The sequence below is a fragment of the Staurois parvus genome, unplaced genomic scaffold (assembly GCF_062004578.1).
Source record: "Staurois parvus isolate SC_StPar_1 unplaced genomic scaffold, SC_StPar_1.0 ptg001521l, whole genome shotgun sequence".
Taxonomy (NCBI): domain Eukaryota; kingdom Metazoa; phylum Chordata; class Amphibia; order Anura; family Ranidae; genus Staurois; species Staurois parvus.
This window is the reverse complement of record NW_028319317.1, coordinates 70,760-91,703: the sequence shown is the minus strand read 5'-3', so window position 1 is coordinate 91,703 and position 20,944 is coordinate 70,760. Positions and strand designations below refer to the sequence as shown.

At 50.4% G+C, this 20,944-nt stretch overlaps 6 protein-coding genes across 6 annotated transcripts; 3 read left to right on the top strand and 3 right to left on the bottom strand.

Annotated features, from left to right (window-relative positions):
* Positions 1-6,942: 6,942 nt before the first annotated feature.
* LOC149435397 (histone H2A type 2-B) lies at positions 6,943-7,422 on the bottom strand. Its single transcript, XM_089662685.1, has one exon. The coding sequence runs from the start codon at positions 7,391-7,393 to the stop codon at positions 7,001-7,003; it is 393 nt and encodes a 130-aa protein (XP_089518811.1). The 5' UTR covers positions 7,394-7,422; the 3' UTR covers positions 6,943-7,000.
* Positions 7,423-7,697: 275 nt separating this feature from the next.
* Positions 7,698-8,155, top strand: LOC149435396 (histone H2B 1.1-like). Its single transcript, XM_089662684.1, has one exon. It carries the CDS (start codon positions 7,711-7,713, stop codon positions 8,089-8,091), a length of 381 nt encoding a protein of 126 aa, XP_089518810.1. The 5' UTR covers positions 7,698-7,710; the 3' UTR covers positions 8,092-8,155.
* A 6,409-nt stretch (positions 8,156-14,564) lies between these two features.
* On the top strand, positions 14,565-15,330 carry LOC149435395 (uncharacterized). Its single transcript, XM_089662682.1, has one exon. The coding sequence runs from the start codon at positions 14,574-14,576 to the stop codon at positions 15,273-15,275; it is 702 nt and encodes a 233-aa protein (XP_089518808.1). The 5' UTR covers positions 14,565-14,573; the 3' UTR covers positions 15,276-15,330.
* A 1,961-nt stretch (positions 15,331-17,291) lies between these two features.
* Positions 17,292-17,771, bottom strand: LOC149435394 (histone H3). Its single transcript, XM_089662681.1, has one exon. The coding sequence runs from the start codon at positions 17,760-17,762 to the stop codon at positions 17,352-17,354; it is 411 nt and encodes a 136-aa protein (XP_089518807.1). The 5' UTR covers positions 17,763-17,771; the 3' UTR covers positions 17,292-17,351.
* Positions 17,772-19,284: 1,513 nt separating this feature from the next.
* LOC149435393 (histone H2B 1.1) lies at positions 19,285-19,757 on the bottom strand. The gene has a single exon (XM_089662680.1). The coding sequence runs from the start codon at positions 19,727-19,729 to the stop codon at positions 19,349-19,351; it is 381 nt and encodes a 126-aa protein (XP_089518806.1). The 5' UTR covers positions 19,730-19,757; the 3' UTR covers positions 19,285-19,348.
* Positions 19,758-20,023: 266 nt separating this feature from the next.
* Positions 20,024-20,497, top strand: LOC149435392 (histone H2A type 1). Its single transcript, XM_089662683.1, has one exon. It carries the CDS (start codon positions 20,047-20,049, stop codon positions 20,437-20,439), a length of 393 nt encoding a protein of 130 aa, XP_089518809.1. The 5' UTR covers positions 20,024-20,046; the 3' UTR covers positions 20,440-20,497.
* Positions 20,498-20,944: the final 447 nt, after the last annotated feature.

Here is a 20,944-nt window from a genome sequence, read left to right as displayed (position 1 = left end):
GACCTGAATGTGGCACATGGCAGCAGAGTGTGGCAATGGAAACAGCAGCAATGGGAGGCCGTACAGGGACCCATGAGAGACTCTGGACTTGGCAGCAGCATGAGGAGGCGGTATATAGGGGCCCATGGCAGATTAGGGGCCTGGCAGCAGCTATGGGAGGCCCGTAATCTGCCAGCACCCTATGTCAAAAAATTCAACACAACAGCAGTGTGTGAGGAGACCTGAAAGTGGCACATGGCAGCAGAGTGTGGCAATGGAAACAGCAGCAATGGGAGGCCGTACAGGGACCCATGAGACACTCTGGACTTGGCAGCAGCATGAGGAGGCGGTATATAGGGGCCCATGGCAGATTAGGGGCCTGGCAGCAGCTATGGGAGGCCCGTAATCTGCCAGCACCCTATGTCAAAAAATTCAACACAACAGCAGTGTGTGAGGAGACCTGAAAGTGGCACATGTTTGGGGCATGATTCATGGCGGATTTAGTCAGTTGTGTCAGGAACTGGTGGTTTGAAATCCAGACTAATCCACGCCTGATTCATTTTCACAAACGTGAGTCTCTCCACACTTTGGGTGGACAGTCGTGTCCTCCGCGGAGTTACAATACCTCCTGCCGCACTAAACACGCGCTCCGATGCCACGCTACTGGCCGGGCATGACAGCCTTTCAAGGGCAAATTCAGCTAGTTGGGGCCAAAGGTCAAGTTTCGTTGCCCAGTAGTCAAGGGGATTGTCTACCTCGGTTGGCAGGGTGCTGTCCAAGTAGGCCCAAGCCTGTTGTTTGAGCTCCTGCTCCAGGTCCACCTGATGCTGCTGCTGCTGCTGCGGCTGGTTAGTAGTTTCCTCACTGCGCTGGTGAAGAAAGCTACTCATCATCGACTGCAGACTGAGGCAGCCGCTGCTGGTGGAGCTGCCACTGCTCCTACCACCCCACCCCTCCCCTGCTGCCATGGCAGCGGAACGCGAGCGCACAGGGCCCACAGTGTCTGAGGATGGACGTTGGCGCACAAAGGCAGAGACCAACTGACTACATAGGTGGTTTTTATAGTACGTAATTTTGGCCTCCCTCTCAGCAGGTGTGAAAAAGGCCACCATTTTGGAACGATAGCGAGGGTCCAACAAGGTGGACAGCCAAAAGTCATCCCTCTGTCTGATGGTTATTATTCGGCTGTCGCTACGCAAGCAACCGAGCATGCTATGGGCCATTTGTGCCAAGGAATGCGAGGGACTCCCTGCCTCCATCTCCACAGCATACTGCCACGGTGCGTCTGGGTCCTCTGTCTCCTCCTCCTCCTCCTCTACCAGATGCTCCTGCTCCTCCACTCCTGTCCGCTGAGTGGAAAAACCACCCATTTCACTCAATAATTCCTGAGCACAAATGTCCTCCTCTACCTCCTCCTCTTCTTCCTGTCCTGGCCCCACAGGGGTCATGTGGCGTTGAGATCTGTGCGCCACGTCTACCGCACCCTGACCAGTCATTGTTAACAGCATTTGTTCCAGGACGTGCAACAGAGGAATGACGTCGTTCATCCCATAGTCCTGCCGACTCACGAATAGCGTGGCCTCCTCAAAGGGCCTGAGCAAGCGGCAGGTGTCACGCATGAGCTGCCAATGGCTGACATCTAAGTTACACAGGGGAGTACATTTATCCGCTTGTAACATCAAGAAATCGGTGATGGCCTTTCGCTGCTCGTAAAGGCAGTCTAACATGTGTAGGGTTGAATTCCACCTTGTTGCAACGTCGCAGATCAGGCGATGCTGTGCAATTCCGTTCTGCCGCTGCAGCTCAAGGAGGGTGTGCTTTGCGGTGTAGGAATGGCTGAAAGGCATGCACAGTTTACGTGACATTTTAAGGATGTCTTGCAGTGGGATGGTGGATTTGAGGAACCGCTTGACAACCAGATTGAACACGTGAGCCATGCATGGCGCATGGCACAACCTTCCTTGACGCAGAGCAGACACCATGTTCTTTCCGTTGTCGGTCAACATGGTTCCGATTTTCAGTTTGCGCGGAGACAGCCATCTGTCGATTTCTCTGTTCATTACACTCAGAAGTTCCTCCCCTGTGTGACTACGTTCGCCAAGGCATACCAGGTGCAGCACAGCGTGACACCGTTGCGCCCTGCACATGTGATATGCCGGTCGGGTAATGGGACTTGGCACGGGGGTGGCGGCTGAGGACACGGCGGAAAAAGAGGTGGTAGAGGCGGACATGTTTGCTGGACCAAGGACGTGCAAACGTGGAGGCAAAAGCGTCGTGACCTGTCCAAGTTGCTGGTGCGGCTGTGCCGGCACCACGTTCACCCAGTGGGCCGTAAATGACATGTACTGTCCCTGACCGTAGTTACAGCTCCACACGTCGGCGCTGCCGTGCACTTTGGCAGAGACCGACATGCTCAAAGACTGGCCCACCATCTCTTCTACATGTGAATGCAGGGCTGGCACTGCCTTTTTGGCGAAGAAATGCCGGCTTGGCACTCTCCACCGTGGCGCGGCACAAGCCATCATTTCTCGGAAAGGTGCTGAGTCCACCAGTTGGAAAGGGAGGGACTGCAGCACCAGCAACTTGGACAGGAGGACGTTCAGCTTCTGCACCGTCGGGTGCGTGCTCGCAAACTGTTGTCTCTTGGAAACGGATTCCAAGAAAGACTGTTGACGGAATCCGAGAAGAGGAGTAGCAGGAGAAGGAGTATCTGAACGAGCGGAAGATGCCAACGAGCAACAACTCCCCTCAGCAGAGGTGTTGGAGCCTTGACTGGCTGATAGAGGGTGATTGATGACGTCGGGCGACGGAGCAAGTAACGGAGCAGGTGATGGAGCGGGGGCTGGGGCAGGCAGAACCGCCGTATCTTTATCACGGTTTTCCCAGGCCACCGAATGGTGACGCTGCATATGCTGACGCAACGCTGTAGTCCCAACATGGGCCCCCTGGCCACGCTTGCATTTCTGGCCACATAGTCGACATACGGCTACGTTTACTTCCTCGGGCGGCTTGACGAAAAATTGCCACACCGCCGAGTAGGAAACTTTGCCCCCGCTACTCCTCACCGGCTGACTGCTACTTCCTCCGTGCACACCGGCACCACTACTGGCCGTGGTGGTAGGCTGCAGTGGAGCTGGTGCTCTACTCCGTGGACGTTTGGCTCCACTGACACTGATGCGACCCTGCTGCCTCCTGGGCAACCCACCGACTGTTTCGCTCGCTGCCAAGCTGGCACCCACTTCTCCTGATGATGCGGAAGAAATTGCTTGATGACGACGAGGCAGCCAAGTGCGATCAACCTCCTCATCATCAAGTACGGTCTCCGCCTCACTACTAGCCCCCTCGGCTGCGTCTGGGTCAGGAGACAGACCTGTCTCTAGACCGGCTACCGAGCCACTCTCCTCGCCAGTACTTGTTTGCCTGGCTGCTGAAAAGGCGGATGTCTCCCCCCGTTCCTGACCGCCCTCTGTTAGCTCTTCCTCACTGTACAGTGGGGCTGAGCCCACAGCATGCGATACTTCGCTTGGTGAGGGAACAGCAAAGGACAGGGGCAGGTAGAGGACATGTGATTTCAGTGGGCTTTCTCCCGGGCCATGCCAACTAACGGTTGTGTCTGACGTACCCACCGACCGTTGGCTGTAGGTGTCAGAGGTGACCTGGGAAGAGGAAGACGACCGAGCCAACCAATCGATGACGGCAGGGTTGTCGGTGGAGACACGACCGCTGGATGACACCGGGAGCACTGGCCTCTGGCTGCGACTAGTGCTGCCTCGACCCCTTCCTCTGCTGCCACGTCTGCTCGCTCCTAAAACATTGCCTCCTCTGCCACTCCTCTGCATGTTGTCTGACATACTCTTTAATTCAACGATTATGTGTCCCTGAGTAACAATTCTGTGTCTGTCCGAGTAACAATTCTGTGGCCCTAAGTAACAGTTCTGTGGCCCTCAGTAACAATTCTGTGTCCCTGAGTAACGGTTCTGTGGCCCTCAGTAACAATTCTGTGTCCCTGTGTAACAATTCTGTGTCTGTGCGAGTAACAATTCTATGGCCCTAAGTAACGGTTCTGTGGCCCTCAGTAACAATTCTGTGTCCCTGAGTAACAATTATGTGTCTGTGCGAGTAACAATTCTGTGGCCCTAAGTAACAGTTCTGTGGCCCTCAGTAACAGTTCTGTGTCCCTGAGTAACAATTCTGTGTCTGTGCGTGTAACAATTCTGTGGCCCTAAGTAACAGTTCTGTGGCCCTCAGTAACAATTCTGTGTCCCTGAGTAACAATTATGTGGCCCTAAGTAACGGTTCTGTGGCCCTCAGTAACAATTCTGTGTCCCTGTGTAACAATTCTGTGTCTGTGCGAGTAACAATTCTGTGGCCCTAAGTAACAGTTCTGTGGCCCTCAGTAACAATTGTGTCCCTGAGTAACAATTCTGTGTCTGTGCGAGTAACAATTCTGTGGCCCTAAGTAACAGTTCTGTGGCCCTCAGTAACAGTTCTGTGTCCCTGAGTAACAATTCTGTGGCCCTAAGTAACAGTTCTGTGGCCCTCAGTAATAATTCTGTGGCCCTAAGTAACGGTTCTGTGGCCCTCAGTAACAATTCTGTGTCCCTGTGTAACAATTCTGTGTCTGTGCGAGTAACAATTCTGTGGCCCTAAGTAACAGTTCTGCTGCCCTCAGTAACAATTCTGTGTCCCTGAGTAACAATTCTGTGTCTGTGCTAGTAACAATTCTGTGGCCCTAAGTAACAGTTCTGTGGCCCTCAGTAACAATTCTGTGTCCCTAACAATTCCGTGGCCCTAAGTAACGGTTCTGTGGCCCTCAGTAACAATTATGTGCCCCTGTGTAACAATTCTGTGTCTGTGCGAGTAACAATTCTGTGGCCCTAAGTAACAGTTCTGTGGCCCTCAGTAACAATTCTGTGTCCCTGAGTAACAATTCTGTGTCTGTGCGAGTAACAATTCTGTGGCCCTAAGTAACAGTTCTGTGGCCCTCAGAATTGTTACTCAGGGACACAGAATTGTTACTGAGGGCCACAAAACTGTTACTTAGGGCCACAGAATTGTTACTCGCACTGACACAGAATTGTTACTCAGGGACACAGAATTGTTACTGTGTCAGTGCGAGTAACAATTCTGTGGCCCTAAGTAACAGTTCTGTGGCCCTCAGTAACAATTCTGTGGCCCTAAGTAACGGTTCTGTGGCCCTCAGTAACAATTCTGTGTCCCTGTGTAACAATTCTGTGTCTGTGCGAGTAACAATTCTGTGGCCCTAAGTAACAGTTCTGTGGCCCTCAGTAACAATTCTGTGTCTGTGCGAGTAACAATTCTGTGGCCCTAAGTAACAGTTCTGTGGCCCTCAGTAACAATTCTGTGTCTGTCCCTGAGTAACAATTATGTGGCCCTAACTAAAGTTTCTGTGGCCCTAAGTAACAGTTCTGTGGCCCTCAGTAACAATTCTGTGTCTGTCCCTGAGTAACAATTCTGTGGCCCTAACTAAAGTTTCTGTGGCCCTAAGTAACAATTCTCTGGCACTCAGTAACAATTCTGTCTGTCCCTGAGTAACAATTCTGTGGCCCTAATAACGTTTCTGTGGCCCTAAGTAACAATTCTCTGGCACTCAGTAACAATTCTGTCTGTCTCTGAGTAAGAATTCTGTGGCCCTAACTAGCGTTTCTTTGGCCCTAAGTAACAATTCTGTGTCCCTGAGTAATGGTTTTCTGTCCCTAAGTAACGTTTCTCTGTCCCCAAGTATCGTTTCTGTGGCCCTAACTCTGTCCCTGTCCCTAGTACAGAGCGGTCTGCCTCTGTTCAATGACTGCAGGCAAATGAAGAATTCCAAAATGGCCGCTATTTATAGCTCGACCATTACACAGTGCTGGCTGGCTGGCTGCTGATTGGCTGATGCGATCACATGTCGTTGAGGAATGCATTATGGGTCAGCGCGCCTTGTCTGCGCGCCTTCCCAGACATCCCCGCTCCGTCGCCGCATATGTCAGCTGCCATTTTCGGAAAAATTTCGATTTGCGCGTCCGAAGTAGGCTATTTTTCGGATTCGGCGCGAATCAAAATTTTTCCGATATTCGACTCGAATTCCACTTCGGCTACTTCGATTCGCTCATCTCTAATTGCAATGGACTTGATGTTCCGGAATTCGCAGAGCCTGGAATGTATGGAAGGATTGATCGATCTTCCCGGATAAAACGGTCAATGGATGCAGATTGTCTAACGGTCCATAGAATTCCGGCGGGAAAGATGAAGTAGAAAGTGGAGCCAATTCCTTCAGATAAAAGGCGATTCCTTCAGATAAAACGTTTCTCTACTCGGGAGTTTGAAGAGATCTGTTCCCTCAGTCGGGAGGATCGTTGTTCGGTATGGATTGAATATATAGACTTGATTGATCTCTTCTCTAAGAAAAAAATCAACAAACGAAAAACTCCATTTTGTCGGGATTTGTATTATGAGGAATTGGAGTGAAAATAAAACATTTCATATTTGGAGATTTGAATGAAGCGATTAGAAAGTTGATCCAATGACCGTTATAGACGTTTCCTTCAGACAGTAAAACCTCTTTTTTTCTACGTGGAGTGTGAAGGAGGTGATGAGATCTGTTCCCTCAGTCGGGAGGATCGTTGTTCGGTATATATTGAACGATCTCTGATCTTCAGGAGAAACTCATCACAACTAAAGGAAGGCGGATAAGATCCGTCCCTGGAATAAGATGTCATTTCCCCAGAGTCTCACACTGAAAGCATTTTCCATTATGTTTTATACCTATAAAAAATAGCTTATGACGTTTTGTACCGTAAATTATATTTATAAATAAAAGCCGGTATTTTATCTTGCGACAACATAAGCAAAAGGATCTCCGACTTCTCCTCCCCGAGAGTCCATCCCATAGAAGCGGGAGATAGAGAGGAGTGTGGGATTGGTGTCCATAGAAGCCGTATGTCCGCCCTTTGTATGGAGATGTGGGGGGCTCTGAGAAGAGCCGTTGTGTTGGCGGATAGAAGGGAATCCTGTGGGGGGATTACTTGCTCTTGGCGGCCTTGTGGCTCTCGGTCTTCTTGGGCAGCAGCACGGCCTGGATGTTGGGCAGGACTCCTCCCTGGGCGATGGTGACGCCGCCCAGCAGCTTGTTGAGCTCCTCGTCGTTGCGGACAGCCAGCTGCAGGTGTCGGGGGATGATGCGGGTCTTCTTGTTGTCTCGGGCGGCGTTGCCGGCCAGCTCCAGGATCTCAGCCGTCAGATACTCCAGGACGGCGGCCAGATAGACGGGAGCTCCGGCCCCGACCCGCTCGGCATAGTTGCCCTTCCGGAGCAGACGGTGAACACGACCGACGGGGAACTGCAGACCAGCCCGGGACGATCGGGTCTTGGCCTTAGCCCGAGCCTTGCCTCCTTGTTTGCCGCGACCAGACATGATTGGATGACTGACGAATCACACACAGATAGGCCCCAGCAGCCGCTTCCTCTCCTTTATACACTCCATGCTCTGACGTCACACGCTGCGATTGGTTGCTTTTGAATTCAACAAACAGCGGTCAGACTTGTTTCTACACCAATCTGCACACGAGGATAGACAGCATGACGTCACTTTCCATCTCATGGCAACGTCCTCCAATAGGAAGTTTGAGGCAGTACGAAACTCCTTTGCATAGGCCGCCTATAAAAGCAGCACATGAGGGCGGCTCCAGCACACTTTCTCCGCAGCCAACCAAGCAGTGGTGAACCCTGATCATGCCTGAACCAGCCAAGTCTGCGCCGGCGGCCAAGAAGGGCTCCAAGAAAGCCGTGACCAAGACCCAGAAGAAGGACGGCAAGAAGCGGAGGAAGACTAGGAAGGAGAGTTATGCCATCTACGTGTACAAGGTGCTCAAGCAGGTCCACCCCGACACCGGCATCTCGTCCAAGGCCATGAGCATCATGAACTCCTTCGTCAATGACATCTTCGAGCGCATCGCCGGCGAAGCTTCCCGCCTGGCTCATTACAACAAGCGCTCCACCATCACCTCCCGGGAGATCCAGACCGCCGTCCGCCTCCTCCTGCCCGGAGAGCTGGCCAAGCACGCCGTCTCCGAGGGCACCAAGGCCGTCACCAAGTACACCAGCGCCAAGTAATCCCCCCGCCCCCGGGGCCCCATCATCCCAACAAGGACACAAAGGCTCTTCTAAGAGCCGCCCACCATTCCAATCACTGAGCTGTCATCACATTGTATTGCCGCTAGAGGTCCCACACACGTCACACTTACACTGGACATTCGTTCTAGGGACGGACTAACCTGCACATTGGGGGGATGGGAGGATTGGCTGCAATGCTCAACACTCCCATTAGGTGTCACTATATTACACACATAGACGGGAAGGATTTTCTTGTTTCTCTTTTCTGCTCTGCTTGATACATTGTTACACGTAGTAGAGGCGAATGTTTAACTCTTCACTGACTGATATATGTGCGGCTGTAACATGGCATCATAGGAAATTATACAGAAATCATGGAAACATTACTCCATATATTACCAGGAATAGATTTACTGATTTCATATAGTACGAGATGTGGAAAACACTACATTGCAACCGTTTTACTAAAACTTTATAAAGATTACAAAGTACAAATGCCAAGCAAAAAATTAATGCATTTCTGATAATGTGGTTATTATGGATCTGCATGGGGATTATGGGAGGAATATAATGGTCACACATCCCATACACATTACATTTCACCTTTTTAAATATATGGCTAACATTGCTTTTATATCTGGGATTATGGGGGGATATCATGGTAAACATGCATTTGACCTTTTTCATAATATGAGAATACTATTGTTTTTCAACATGGGTATCATGGATGAATGATTGCAGATACACACTTCATGGAGCATATTTGAATTTTCTCCTAAGAATATGAGTATAGTTATTTTTCTATATTCGGATTATGAGTGTAATATATTTAGGAACACATTTGACCCCGTTCTGATAAGAGTATGAGAATAGCTTTTTTTTCAACATGGGGATTATGGGTGGAATATTGTTTCTTTTTAACATTTCTAGGGATATATTTGATCTATTTCTGATCAAAAATATGAGAATAGTTATTTTTATACATGGGGATTAGGGGTGTATTGTGGTGGATACAATCAGATCATTGTTCTACCTGAGGAATTCACAGATTTAAACGTTTATAAATTGCAAGTACAAACCTCAAATCTGACATAATAACGTGCATGAATAGAGGAAGGAGATTTGGCAGAGAAAGAAAGAGAACAGCAGTCATAAGAACAGATCTAATTCCGCAAGCGGAGTCAAGTATCCACCAGCATGATACGCACCTTGAAAAGTGTTAATCACCCATTAGCCCTCTATATGTTTCTGAGAAAGTGAAAGCATACCAATTGGACCATAGTTTGTGGAATCTGGCAACCATGTCATCGGTCATAGTCAATGTCCTTTCCAACTCCTGAATGAGGTTAACCTCTCTTATCCAGTCAGAATCGATGGGGTCTGAGAGGTCTTCCAATGCCTGGGGATTAGGTTCTTGGCCACATTCAAAAGGTGCCATACCAAAGATTGCTTGTACTTCAAAGAACACTCAGAGATATGGAGAAGACAACATTTGGGGGTTAAGTTTAATGCAGTCTCAGTAATAGAGTATGTCAACCGAGAATGTTGTCCCACAATGGCATAAGCCTTGGGCATTGCCACCAAATATCTAACAGGGAGCCCTCGGCTGATTCACAGCAACAACATAGGCCTGACGTCTGGGGGAAGCACCTCTTTAACCTACCCGATGTAGCATAACATCTTGTTAACAATTTATAGGAGGTTTCTTGAGTCCTAGTGCTGATGGAGCATTTTTAAGAAAAAATGCAGGCTTTTCTTCATTGACACGTATTGATGTGCCATCCTGGAGGAGTTGGACTGCCTGTGCAACCTCTGTAGGGTCTAGGTATCGCTTCATGCCATGTCACATGACAGGGTGGGGTCAGCGCATGCTGAAGCGCACAGTGCTCAGAAGTCGCCAACTGTCTGCAAAGTCAATAGCTAAAGACCTCCAAACTTGGTGTGGCTTTCAGATTAGTACAACAACTGTACATAGAGAGCTCCATGGAATGGGTTTCCATGGCCGAGCAGCTGCATCCCAGCCTTCCATCACCAAGTGCAATGCTTTTGTCAGATGCAGTGGTGTAAAGCATGCCGCCACTGGACTCTAGAGCAGTGAAGATGTGTTCTCTGGAGTGTCCAATCATGCTTCTCTGTGTGGTTATCTGTTAGACGTCTCTGGGTTTGGAAGTAACCAGGAGAACGGTGCTTTCCTGACTGCATTGTGCAAAGTTTAATGTTTGGTGGAGGGGGTATTATGGTGGGGTGTTGTTTTTCAGGGGTTGGGCCTGGCCCCCTAGTTCCAGTGTTACTTTTAAGTCGTCAGCATACCAAGACATTTTGGACAATTTCATGCAGCTGCAGGCATCATCCTGGTATAACCATTCAAAGTCCAGTGATGTACCAGTACGTTGCTGGTCCAAGGTTGTACAAATGTCTAAATAGTGGCACGTTTAAATAAAAATTGTCCACGTATAAGTGGTTCCCCACATGGAAAAAGGATGACACCAAGTCCCAAACTATCTTGCCACTGCTCTCCATGTAGTCTGGGCATACGGGGGGCCTCCATGTGATCTTTTCCCTCGTAAATCTAAAACTTATAGCTATATCCTGTTGCTCTCTCACAGGTCCTCTACATCTTGGCCCCATATCTGGCACGCTTGCTGGGGAGAAATTGTTTGAATGCAAGGCGGCCAGACAAATTAATGAGGGACTCATCAATGTAGATGTTTTGCTGGGGAGTATAGACATCTGCAAATTTTTGGTTAAGGTGATTTATGAGGCATTTCTACTATAGGGTTGCTTAGAAGCGATTCAACATGTCCAGTAAAATAAAAAAATTTAAATAAAATTTTGTCATCAATGTAGGCCAAAATGTATTCTGTGACATGTCTTTGCTAAAAAAAAAGTCCCAATACATGTAAATTAATTGTTTTACGTGAAAGTTATAGCATTTACAAATGGCTGTGTAGATACTGGAATTTTTTTGTTTTTTTATTTAATAATAATGTCGGTAATCAGTGACATATAGCGGTACTGCGGTGAACATTCTAACACTGGGGGGAACTGACTTGGTGTCAATGACATCCCCAATGACACCAATACAGAGATCAGTGCTAAAAAAAACCCACTGACACTGTACTAATGGCACTGGACAGGAAGGGGTTAACATTTGGGGGCAATCAAAGGGTTAACTGTGTGCTAGGTGACTTTTTTTTCTTTCTAAGTGGCAGGCTTCACTGTAAAAGCACACTTCTCTGGATGGCACTGCTCAGCCATCCAGAGAAGTGTGCCCAAGCTGACAGGGAGGAGTGGTAAACAAGGCAGGTGATTGACGCCCGGGGCTGCGATCAGGGGAGTGGGTAGGGCGGTCACACGCCTCATGCGCCCCCCCACCCGGAAATGCAAAAAAAAGTATATTTACATAATTTTGCGCACCTGTACCGCCATGTAGCAGTATATCTGTTATACGGCGGTGGGTATTAAAAGAGTTTTCAAAAACTGTTGTTTTGTGTTCAATTAAAGATGCTAATGAGCCTGCCTGCCTGCCTTCTGCAAACCCCCATAACCACAGGGCCAGGGTTCTGTGAAAGAGGCCCTTGTTACAATCTAGGAGGGAGGGGATGGTGGCACAGGAGGAGATAGCTGTGGGGGATGGGATGGTAGGAAGAGTGGAGGAGGTCTGCAATTAGCAGGGGGCGGGGTAGGCTTCCCTGAAGAGATGGGTTTTCAGGGTGTGCCTAAACGAGAGGAGAGTAGTTGATAGTCTGATGGATTGGGATAGGGAGTTCCAGAGTATGAGTGACGCTCTGGAGAAGTCCTGGAGGCAGGTATGGGGGATGGAGACCAGGGAACTAGAGAGAAGGAGGTCTTGTGAGGAGCGGAGTGTGCGTGCTGGGTGGTACTTGGATATTAGGTCGGTGATGTAGTTCGGGGCAGTATGGTGGACGGCTTTGTACGTCAGTGTTAGGATTTTGAATTTGATCCGTTGGGCAATCTGAAGCCAGTGGAGGGATTGGTAGAGGGGGGTGGAGGACACTGAGTGGAAGCCAGTGGAGGGATTGGCAGGAGGGGGTGGCGGAAACGGAGCAGTTGGTAAGGTGGATGAGTCTGGCTGCTGTATTCAGGATGGACTGAAGCAGGGATAGCCAACGGCGAGGCAGGCCAGTGAGGAGGGAGTTGCAGTAGTCCAGTCGTGATATGATGAGGGAGTGGATGAGCTGTTTAGTGGTTTCTGGGGTTAGGAACGTGCGGATTTTGGCGATGTTGCGGAGGTGGAGTCTGCACGAGTTTGTTAGTGAATGGACTTGGAGCAGGAAGGATAGATTGAACTCGAGAATGACATCTAGTACTCTGGCTTGCGGGGCGGGCTTGATGGTGGCATTGTTGGACGTGATGGAGCAGTCAGGGGGGGGGGGGGTTGGGCGGTGCGCAGGCTGGGGGGAAGACTAGGAGCTCGGTTTTGGAGAGGTTCAGTTTAAGGAAGTGGAGCGACATCCAGTCTGATATGTCTTTCAGTAGGCTTGTGATTTGGGCGGAGACTGAGGGGGTGAGGTGGGGGGTCGAGAGATAGAATTGCGTGTCGTCAGCATAGAGGTGGTAGTTGAAGCCGTGAGAGTGTATGAGTTGGCCAAGGGAGGAGGTGTAGATGGAGAGGAGAAGGGGCCCGAGGACAGAGCCCTGAGGGACCCCAACAGAGAGGGGGAGTGAGGGGGAGGTGGTAGTGTTATAGGTAACGCTGAAGGAGCGTTGAAGTATTGAATTGTATTGTTGCTGTATTGTCTCCATTTATATGTTTTACAGCACTGCACAAAGGGTTGGCTCTATATAAATCCTGAATAATAATCACAATCATCATCAGATAATATTAATAATACTATTCCCTTCTTCTTGGTCTGAGCAAAAGAGGGACACCCCGATCCACCACATGGGAGATAATGTTAGGATTTCCAGCAAAGGTCTCATTACTGACATGATCTCTGGGGGAATCGAATGTTGATGGATTGCAACAATGTATCAAGCAGAGCAGAAAAGATAAACATATTTAAAGTAACAACAAAATCCTTCCTAGTGTAAAATATAGTGACACCTAATGGGAGTGTTGAGCATTGCAGCCAATCCTCCCATCCCCCCAATATGCAGGTTAGCCCGTCTCGGCTAGAGAGGAGCGGTGCTCTTGGGGGGGAGAGAGGAGCGTTGCTCTTGGGGGGGGGGGGGGGGGAGAGCGTTGCATGACAGCTGACATATTCATCAAAGGGGTGAAGTCTCCCAGGTGATGTATTTAACTCTTTCTGGTCATATTCTGGTGACAACTCAACATTTGGCAATATTCCTTTACTTTCACTCTACTTGATAACACTAAACAGGACAAAGACCGAAGATGGAGCGCAGAGAGCAGAAAAAAAAACGCTGCATCCTCTTTTTTTTCGAAACAGAATTTTTTTTTTTTGTTTGTTTTGTGCCTGTTTTCTTTTATTTTTTTGTGTACTTCACATACTTTGTACACTTTCATTTTTGCCCTCAATGCCACATGAAAAACAAAAAAAAGGTATTTTAGGTATTGGCGAGGGGGGGGGGGGGGGGACATGTCTTCCCTGTCACTTCTAGGGCCCTGGGCCACGCCTTATCTGGGGAGGTGATTGTATCCGGATTAGAATCATTGTAGCAACTGTACAAAGAAAAGAAGTGTCAGGGTCAGTAGACATGTGTTGGTCTTAGAGGAACCCCGCCGCTCATTCCCCCCCAAATAGCCGACATTTCCTCTCCACATTCCCCACATGATAGACAAGAATGGGATTTGCAGCAAACTTCCTATTCCTGAAATGATCTCTCAGGGAATCCAAATGTGATGAGCCAATAATGACCCCTAGGTCATGACACCTGACACCCTGTAATGGGCGGAGCCCTTTGTATCCGTCCCAATGTCTGCCATGACAGGACACAAGGATCTCCTGTGATCGGCCGATGTTTTTGTTCCCGGCTCCTTGTAGTCAGCTAGAGATGAGCCGAGTTGTGTATTAGAGGGAAATGTTTGGCGATCTCCCCTCTTCCCTCGTGTAATGTGAAGCGGATTGTAGTGGGGGATGGGAGCAGATTGTTTTGTGGGTAGAATGTGTCCCCCCAAGCAGGTAGAAGGCAGAATGGGCCCCCCACTCCGGAGGATGGTTGTGTTTGCAGCCTCTGTGTTCAGCCTCGTGAGCAGCTCCTGACAGCTGGAAGTGACCCCCGATAAGTGACAGAACGGTGTCCGATGTGCACCGGGGAGCCGATCTCCTCCCTGGACTATTTCGGAATGAAATCGGTTTTATATCTACCGGGAAACACATGAAGGGAGAGAATATACTCCAACACTGGAGAGACAGCCAGTGGGCGTGTCTGATGTGTAACCAATAGCAGGACAGAGTCGAGATGCGTGTCAACCAATCGCAGTGTTAGAAGGTCTGTATATAAGGCGGAGCGCCGTGTGATTTGTAATGAACTATTGTGGAAACATTTCCCGAGTCATGACGGAGACTGAGAGCGCCCCAGCCGCCGCTCCTCCAGCGGAGGCCGCCGCCAAGAAGAAGCCGGCTAAGAAGGCGTCAGCCGGAGGAGGAGCCAAGAAAGGCATCAAGAAGGCGTCCGGTCCCGCCGTGTCCGAGCTCCTCGTCCAAGCCGTGTCCGCTTCCAAGGAGCGCAGCGGGGTGTCCCTGGCCGCCCTCAAGAAGGTCCTGTCCGCCGGAGGATACGATGTGGACAAGAACAAGAGCCGCCTGAAGATCGCCCTCAAGGCGCTGGTGACTAAGGGGAGCCTCGTCCAGGTCAAAGGCCATGGGGCCTCCGGATCGTTCAAGATCAACAAGAAGCAGCCCGACGGCGCCAAGGCGAAGCCCAAGAAACCGGCAACTAAGAAGGCCGCCAAGTCCCCTAAGAAGAAGGCGACCGGCAAAGCCCCCACAGCAGCCAAGAGCCCCAAGAAACCGGCCGCCAAGTCCCCCAAGAAGAAGGCGGCCAGCAAAGCCCCCACCGCAGCCAAGAGCCCCAAGAAGAAGCCGGCCGCCAAGAGACCAGCAAAGGCTGCAGCTGCAGCCAAGAAGGTGACCAAGAGCCCCAAGAAGAGCAAAGCTGCAGCCAAGCCGAAAAAAGGCGCCAAGAGTCCCGCTAAGGCCAAGCCGGCAGCTAAGAAGGCGGCTAAACCCAAGAAGGCCGCTCCGAAGAAGAAATAATGGGCGGCGACCTCCTTCATCTCCACCCCCCAAAGGCTCTTCTCAGAGCCCCCCACCTCCCCCCAACAGAGCTCTCCATACACACGCCGACCACGAGCCGCATTCTCCCTCCTCCAGTCTCCATCCTCCTCACATTGTACACTTGTACCTTATAGTTCATCCAATGATTCCTCCGATCCTACAAATGATTACTGGTTGGCCAAAGGAGAGATCCCTCCCGATACATGTCACAGGCCCGAATTATATTTTCTATAGAAAACCGGCCGGGGCGGCACACGGAGAGCAGAAGGAAGAATCCTCCCGGTGTGTCCGTGTGTGCCGCCCCGGCAGAGAGATGTGATCTGTGATGACGCCGATGTAGTATCGGAGGCGGTAATAGAGGACATGACTGACCCCCCAGTGACATCTCCGTGTGGAAGGGGCCCATTCGGATGGATCTCATTGTATGTCTCACATTCCAGGACTAGTTATGAGAGTATTAAAAATGAATAAAACCAGTAAAGGAATGGCGGTCCCGGGGGGGCTGAGAGGAGGAAGTGCCGAGATTTCCCCGACAACAGAAGCCTGTTCCCGGGTGTTGTAGTCATTGTAGTTCGGTAGTGTAGAGCTCTGTGTGGCATAGAGAAGCATAGAGAGGGAGGATTACGGAGGACTTGAAAGGTGCTCAGTGGGGATTGAAGCAAATTAACTCCACCATCTTTCCGACCACTGGGTCTGGGTGAGTGAGCTCAGAGAAGGCCTCCATAGGAAAGTGCTGCTGGAGAAGCAGAATCTGCTGCTTGAAGTCAGGTTTCTGTACTTGCTTGTAGGTTAAGGGAGTGGGAGACACAAAGGTCATGGACAGAGGTGAGTTTATTACAGACAGAGCGGGCATTCCAGAGCGCGCATGAAAAAGGGTGGTTTCTAGGAGCATGGGGATTGAGATTAAATGGAGTGGATTGCAGCAATTTCTGGAGGAAGGAGGGTGCTTGGTGTGGGGGTGAGATACTGGAGGACCAGGGTTTGGGGACGTATCCCCAGAGGTTAGGAGAAGCAGGGTGAGGAAAGTAAGTTGGGAGCCGGATGTATATGAGGGCACATGCCTTCCTGTCCTGGTGTTTGGGTCAGCTGGTGAGTAAAGTATCAGGAGGAGATGAGAGCAGTAGTAGGGAGATGGTAGCAGTGAGGGGGAGATGTATAAATTGAGGTGGAGAAGAGGGATAAATGAAGGAGATTTTGAGAGCAAAGGATAGTAATATGAGGAGTAGAGGTGGCATATTTAACAGGTACATGGAGTGGGAATCAGACTTGTAGATGTTTCCCAGGGTGTCTGCCTGCAGCCCATCCAGTGTGCAGTAGAGTTCTTCCTGCTGCTTGAGTTATCCTGTTGTGTTCAACTGAAAATGCCCTCATAGGACAGAGCCATCTGTGACTTCCCCCATAAACTGGTCTACATTTATAGAGAGATGAACAACTCTTCTCCGCCCCAATTAGGAATTGATAAGGATCACAGTAATTTTTTTGGGGAGAGGATTATATAATCCAGACCAGACAGGCCAAAGTCAAACGATGGATTGATTCTCTGATCACAGAAAAGGCAAAAATAGGTGAGAATCAATCACCACAAATAGATATAGACTAATTATCCTGAGATTTGCAGAAAGTCAATGCATTGCAGGGAGACAGTTTAAGGTGTAGATGAGGCAGCAGCATTTACCCCAATTTACTAGCTGCTGGTAACAGAACCACCCATGACGTCATTGATAAGGACATGGGGCCCCTGCACAGGATCCTTGCTTGCCTGTCAGCAGTGAGATCACATTAGCCGAGACAGAAACCCGGCAAGTGAAGGAGAACAGAAACTATTTGCTTTGGAAGGAAAAAAATCCCCCCCATGTTCAGACGGCGCTGCGTTGTGTAAACCGGTTTGGTTCCTTACATGTTGTAATGGGCGCCTCCAGATTGCGCTGAATTGTAAAAGGCGCCACGAGGGGGAAAGGCGGAGAAGTCCCGGTACAGAGCTCTGTGTGGGGGAGGTTGTGGCTCTGAGAAGAGCCGTTGGTTGGCGGGTTGTGTGGAATGTCTGTTGCGGGGGGTCTAGGCCCTCTCTCCGCGGATGCGGCGTGCCAGCTGGATGTCTTTGGGCATGATGGTGACCCTCTTGGCGTGGATGGCGCAGAGGTTGGTGTCCTCGAAGAGTCCGACGAGATAAGCCTCTGCGGCCTCCTGCAGAGCCATGACGGCGGAGCTCTGGAAGCGCAGGTCGGTCTTGAAGTCCTGGGCGATCTCTCGGACGAGGCGCTGGAAGGGCAGCTTGCGGATGAGCAGCTCGGTGGATTTCTGGTAGCGGCGGATCTCTCGGAGAGCCACGGTGCCGGGCCTGTAGCGGTGAGGCTTCTTCACTCCGCCGGTGGCCGGGGCGCTCTTGCGGGCGGCTTTGGTGGCCAGCTGCTTGCGGGGAGCTTTCCCTCCGGTGGACTTACGGGCGGTCTGCTTGGTACGAGCCATTACTTCTCAGATCTGTGCTGGGAATGGGAACTGAAGCCGCTCTGCACAGCTATTTATTCACATCCCTGCCCTCTGATTGGAGAACTACGTTACGCCCCTTCTAATGATTGGGTTACATAAAAAGAGCGGGATGTCCAAAATGCCCGCCAGGATCTGCACGTGATCTCTGTAGATAGAGAAGCCCGCTGTGTCAGGGGTGGGGGAGGGGAGTTCCTCCACATCATACAATGCTCGGAGCTCTCCTTACTACCAAAGAAGAGAAGATTAATCAGAGATCTGCTAATAATCAGAGATCAGAGACTCCCTGTACAATGTAACAATTACATCCACTGACATCGGACTGGATTCCTCCATAATACAGTGACTGGGATGACAGAAGATCCTCCTCCGATCTCACGGATCCGATGATTCCTCTGTTAGGGACTAAGAAGCAGAACGTTTGTCGCCCATCTCGGTCCATCCAGCACAATTGTGGACTAACAGGGACAGTCAGAAGGGCTGCAATGTATTGTCTATAGAAGAGCGAGATGACAAGAGACATGACTTGTGTGCGGATCTGGGAGGAGATACAATGTGATTTCTGCCTTTTCTCTCCGAATCCCACTTCCAAGGACAATCCGATCCCGGCGATGACAGTGTGGACTTTGATGGCACAATGACAATCTATCGCTGAGGATGTGAGGAGGCGGACATCTAGTCTGCAGCAATTCATCCCATTCATTTTACAGTTAGGAGTTTATTTGTAACAAACATTTTGTGTCTTATATTTTAAGAATGTTTTTTTTTTAATTTCCCGCCAAGATCTGCAGGTTCTCTGTTAATAGAATATCCCGATCTCTCTGGGAGCTCCTTACTGCCAGATGGGAAAACATTGATAAGAAAGATGTTTATAAATAAAAATTAGAACTTATCAATGTAAGAATTGTAAACCCCGAGAGAGGACTATTTCTGTCGATAATTCAGTAAATTAGATGACAAAGTAAAGGGGGAATTAATCGGCCCAATGTATCCCCCCCCCCCCCCATATTAATGATAACCGTATTACAGTTTATAACCTCCACTTTCCATTCTGTGTATTAATCTGATGCACCTGAAATTCACCGAATACTCTAAAGGAAAATATAGATACATCTAGATACACACTATATTACCAGTAGTATTGGGCCGGCCCTCCATATCATTGGGTTCAGGTGTTCCCATCAAGCCCCGAGGCATGCAGACCGCTTCACGAACATTTGTGAAAGAACGGAACGCTGATAGCTAATGGGGACAAATCTCTGCCTTCTGTCCGGGGATCGGGGAAGATCTACAATGCGGGTTGTTTCTGGATCCACTAGAAGACAATATTCTGTACAAATGAAATCCTCCAAATGGAACAATCAGGAATTCCACAATAAATGGGATCTGGAAGGCTGGCTGGTATTCTGATAGCGAGAAGAAGTCTAGAAACCCCGTGTAAGTGTGACGTGTGTGGGACCTCTAGCGGCAATACAATGTGATGACAGCTCAGTGATTGGAATGGTGGGCGGCTCTTAGAAGAGCCTTTGTGTCCTTGTTGGGATGATGGGGCCCCGGGGGCGGGGGGATTACTTGGCGCTGGTGTACTTGGTGACGGCCTTGGTGCCCTCGGAGACGGCGTGCTTGGCCAGCTCTCCGGGCAGGAGGAGGCGGACGGCGGTCTGGATCTCCCGGGAGGTGATGGTGGAGCGCTTGTTGTAATGAGCCAGGCGGGAAGCTTCGCCGGCGATGCGCTCGAAGATGTCATTGACGAAGGAGTTCATGATGCTCATGGCCTTGGACGAGATGCCGGTGTCGGGGTGGACCTGCTTGAGCACCTTGTACACGTAGATGGCATAACTCTCCTTCCTAGTCTTCCTCCGCTTCTTGCCGTCCTTCTTCTGGGTCTTAGTCACGGCTTTCTTGGAGCCCTTCTTGGGCGCCGGCGCAGACTTGGCTGGTTCAGGCATGATCAGGGTTCACCACTGCTTGGCTGGCTGCGGGGAAAGTATGCTGGAGCCGCCCTCATGTGCTGCTTTTATAGGCGGCCTATGCAAAGGAGTTTCGTACTGCCTCAAACTTCCTATTGGAGGACGTTGACATGTGATGGAAAGTGACGTCATGCTGTCTATCCTCGTGTGCAGATTGGTGTAGAAACAAGTCTGACCGCTGTTTGTTGAATTCAAAAGCAACGAATCGCAGCGTGTGACGTCAGAGCATGGAGTGTATAAAGGAGAGGAAGCGGCTGCTGGGGCCTATCTGTGTGTGATTCGTCAGTCATCCAATCATGTCTGGTCGCGGCAAACAAGGAGGCAAGACTCGGGCTAAGGCCAAGACCCGATCGTCCCGGGCTGGTCTGCAGTTCCCCGTCGGTCGTGTTCACCGTCTGCTCCGGAAGGGCAACTATGCCGAGCGGGTCGGGGCCGGAGCTCCCGTCTATCTGGCCGCCGTCCTGGAGTATCTGACGGCTGAGATCCTGGAGCTGGCCGGCAACGCCGCCCGAGACAACAAGAAGACCCGCATCATCCCCCGACACCTGCAGCTGGCTGTCCGCAACGACGAGGAGCTCAACAAGCTGCTGGGCGGCGTCACCATCGCCCAGGGAGGAGTCCTGCCCAACATCCAGGCCGTGCTGCTGCCCAAGAAGACCGAGAGCCACAAGGCCGCCAAGAGCAAGTAATCCCCCCACAGGATTCCCTTCTATCCGCCAACACAACGGCTCTTCTCAGAGCCCCCCACATCTCCATACAAAGGGCGGACATACGGCTTCTATGGACACCAATCCCACACTCCTCTCTATCTCCCGCTTCTATGGGATTCTCGGGGTCTGGGGGGGGGGGGGGGGAGGAGGAAAGTCGGCGACTTCTTCCCTCCGTCCTGCTCTGTAGATCTCGGATTAGTAAAGGACGTTCTGGGATGGAAGCTGTCACGTGTTTGTAATGAAAATTCGAAAAGGTGGAAATCCTTCCCGCCGTCCGGACAGTAAGTCTCCTCTACATCCGGGTGTCATCTCTGCTTCTCCATAGGAAGACGTTTGGACGCCGGGAAGGGTTTCTATGTTGAACTTTCTGGGGAGAAAGTGATCTCTCGGCGCCCCGGGATTGGGCGGGTTATTTGTAGCTGATAACCGGTTTTCACATCCGAATTCTAAAAGGTAAAAATATAGAAAAGGATTTCAGTGACAT